At 35.6% G+C, this 2,823-nt stretch overlaps 1 protein-coding gene across 1 annotated transcript; it reads left to right on the top strand.

Annotated features, from left to right (window-relative positions):
- Nucleotides 1-1,648: 1,648 nt before the first annotated feature.
- On the top strand, nt 1,649-2,392 carry LOC117906953 (uncharacterized mitochondrial protein AtMg00810-like). Its single transcript, XM_034820248.1, has 2 exons — nt 1,649-1,838; nt 1,989-2,392. Exons 1-2 carry the CDS (start codon nt 1,649-1,651, stop codon nt 2,390-2,392), a joined length of 594 nt encoding a protein of 197 aa, XP_034676139.1.
- Nucleotides 2,393-2,823: the final 431 nt, after the last annotated feature.

The raw sequence follows: 2,823 nt of genomic DNA on the forward strand, positions 1-2,823 counted from the left end.
CTACAACAAAATAACATGGTGACAGGACTTCCTCAAATTACAACTTCTTCTCAATTTTGTTCATTCTGACATTTGTGGGCCAATAATACCAAATTCTAATTGCGGTAAAAGATATATAATTACCTTCATTGATGATTATAGTCGTAAGATATGGGTTTATTTTTTGCAAGAAAAATTTGAAGCCTTTGTAGCTTTTAAAAGCTATAAAGCACTTGTTGAGAAAGAAGTTGGGAACCCAATAAAAGTTCTTCGCACGGATCGCAGTGGAGAATGTAACTCACATGAATTTACAAATTTTTGTGAGAACCATGGAATCAGGAGACAACTTACAGCAGCTTATACACCCCAACAGAATGGTGTATGCGAGAGGAAGAACCGCACTATTATGAATATGGTGCGAAGCCTTTTGACAACAAGTGGCATTCCAAAAAGTTTCTGGCCTGAAACAGTTAATTAGAGCATTCATATATTGAATAGAAGTCCCACAGTTGCTGTTCAAAATATGACACCGGAAGAAGCATGGAGCGGAAGGAAACCTGTTGTAGATCATTTCCGGATTTTTGGGTGTATTGCCTATGCCCATATTCCAGATGAGAAGATAAGGAAGCTAGATAACAAGGGATAAAAATGCATTTTTCTTGGTGTTACTGATAATTCAAAAGCTTATAAGCTATACAATCCTAACACCATGAAAATTGTCATCAGCCGTGATGTGGTATTTGATGAAAAATGCACCTAGTCATGGAAACAAAATGGTGTTAAAGAAAATATTCCAGTAGATTTTGATGATGATGAGAAATGGCAGCAACCTATGGAGAATGAGCAAGAAGAGGAAGTCACTCAAAATGTTCCAATAGCTGATCAAAGCCCACTTGCAGCTGAGTCACAAAGGCCTCAACGTGTTAGAAAAATACCAGCATGGATGACTAATTATGAGGTAACTGGAGTTGATCAAGGTGATAACCTACTTACATATTTTGCTCTATTTTCATATAGTGATCCTACCATTTTTGAAGCAGCTGTCAAAGAACCTAAATGGAGAAAGACTATGGATGCTGAAATTACAACCATTGAAAGAAATGATACATGGGAGCTATGTGATCTTCCAAAAGGGCATAAGACAATTGGTGTAAAGTGGGTTTACAAGACAAAGTTGAAGAAGAATGATGAGGTTGACAAGCACAAGGCACGCTTGGTAGCTAAGGGCTACAAACAGGAGTTTGGTGTTGATTATAAAGAAGTCTTTGCTCCGGTTGCAAGGCATGATACAATCAGATTGGTGATTGCAATGGTAGCTCAAAACTCATGGCTTATCTTCCAATTGGACGTGAAATCAGCATTCCTCCATGGAGATTTGGAATAAGAGGTAATTATCGATCAACCTCCTGGTTATGCAAAACTTGGCAACGAGCATAAAGTGTATAAGTTAAAGAAAGCTCTATATGGATTAAAACAAACTCCACGGGCTTGGTATAATCGTATAGAAACTTATTTTTTGAATGAAGGATTTCAAAGATGTCCTTATGAACATACACTTTTTATAAAGATTGAAAATGAAGGAAAAATGCTCATTGTTTGCTTATATGTAGATGATTTAATTTACACAAGAAATAATACAGCCATGTTTGAAAGTTTTAAGAAATCCATGATGGCTGAATTTGAGATGTCTGATCTTGGCATGATGCATCATTTTCTTGGCATGATGCATTATTTTCTTGGCATTGAAGTGATGCAATCTTCTACTGGAATTTTTATTTCTCAAAAGAAGTATGTGGGAGAAATCTTGGATAGGATTCAGATGAAGGATTGTAATCCTGTAAATACTCCATCTGAGTTTGGTATGAAGCTAAACAAAGATAATGGAGAAAATAATGTTGATGACACTCTTTACAAATAAATAGTGGGGAGTTTAATGTATTTGACGGCAACAAGACCTGATATAATGCATGTTGTAAGTGTGATTAACATATACATGGAATGTCCTACAGAGATTCATCTCTTGGTTGCAAAAAGAATTTTTCAGTACTTGCAAGGTACTAAGGAGTTTGGGTTGTTCTACAAGAATGGAGAAAAATCAGATTTGTTTGGCTTTACATATAGTGATTATGCAGGAGATCTAGATGATCGAAAAAGCACATTTGGGTACGTTTTCATGATGGAGACTGGAGTTGTTTCATGGTCATCAAAAAAGCAACCTATTGTCACATTATCATCCATTGAAGCTGAATTTGTTGCTGCAACAACTTGTGCTTTTCAAGCTATTTGGTTAAAGAAAATCCTTAAAGAGCTGCATTTCAAAGAGAAGAGACTTACTCAGATTTATTATGACAACAATTCAACCATAAAGCTTTCAACAAAAATCCAGTTTTACATGGTCGAAGCAAACATATAGATGTGAAGTATCATTTCTTGAGACATCTCACGAATGATGGAGTCATTAATCTTATCTACTACAGAAGTGAAGATCAGATCGTTGATATTCTAACCAAGTCTCTCAAGTTTCCTACATTTCAGAAGTTCAAGAAGCTACTTGGTGTTTGTACCTCAAATATTTGAATTTGAGGGATGGAGCTTCAAAGTTTATCTCTTATTAAACTGGATGTTATGTCTGGGAACATCAGTTTAAGGGAGGGATTGTTGAGGAAATTTAAATAATTTGCACGTGAGTTGTCCTAGTCTTTAGTGTGTTTGTTTACGTAGTCATAAGAGTTTGTTTTTAACGTAGGATAGTGCTTATTTTTATGTTGCTTTCAGTTATGTATTAGCCTATTTACAGGCTGTTTGTTTATCAATAAAATGAGCATAAAGCATATCCTCTGCTTA

This window comes from Vitis riparia, chromosome 18 (genome assembly GCF_004353265.1).
Source record: "Vitis riparia cultivar Riparia Gloire de Montpellier isolate 1030 chromosome 18, EGFV_Vit.rip_1.0, whole genome shotgun sequence".
Lineage (NCBI taxonomy): Eukaryota > Viridiplantae > Streptophyta > Magnoliopsida > Vitales > Vitaceae > Vitis > Vitis riparia.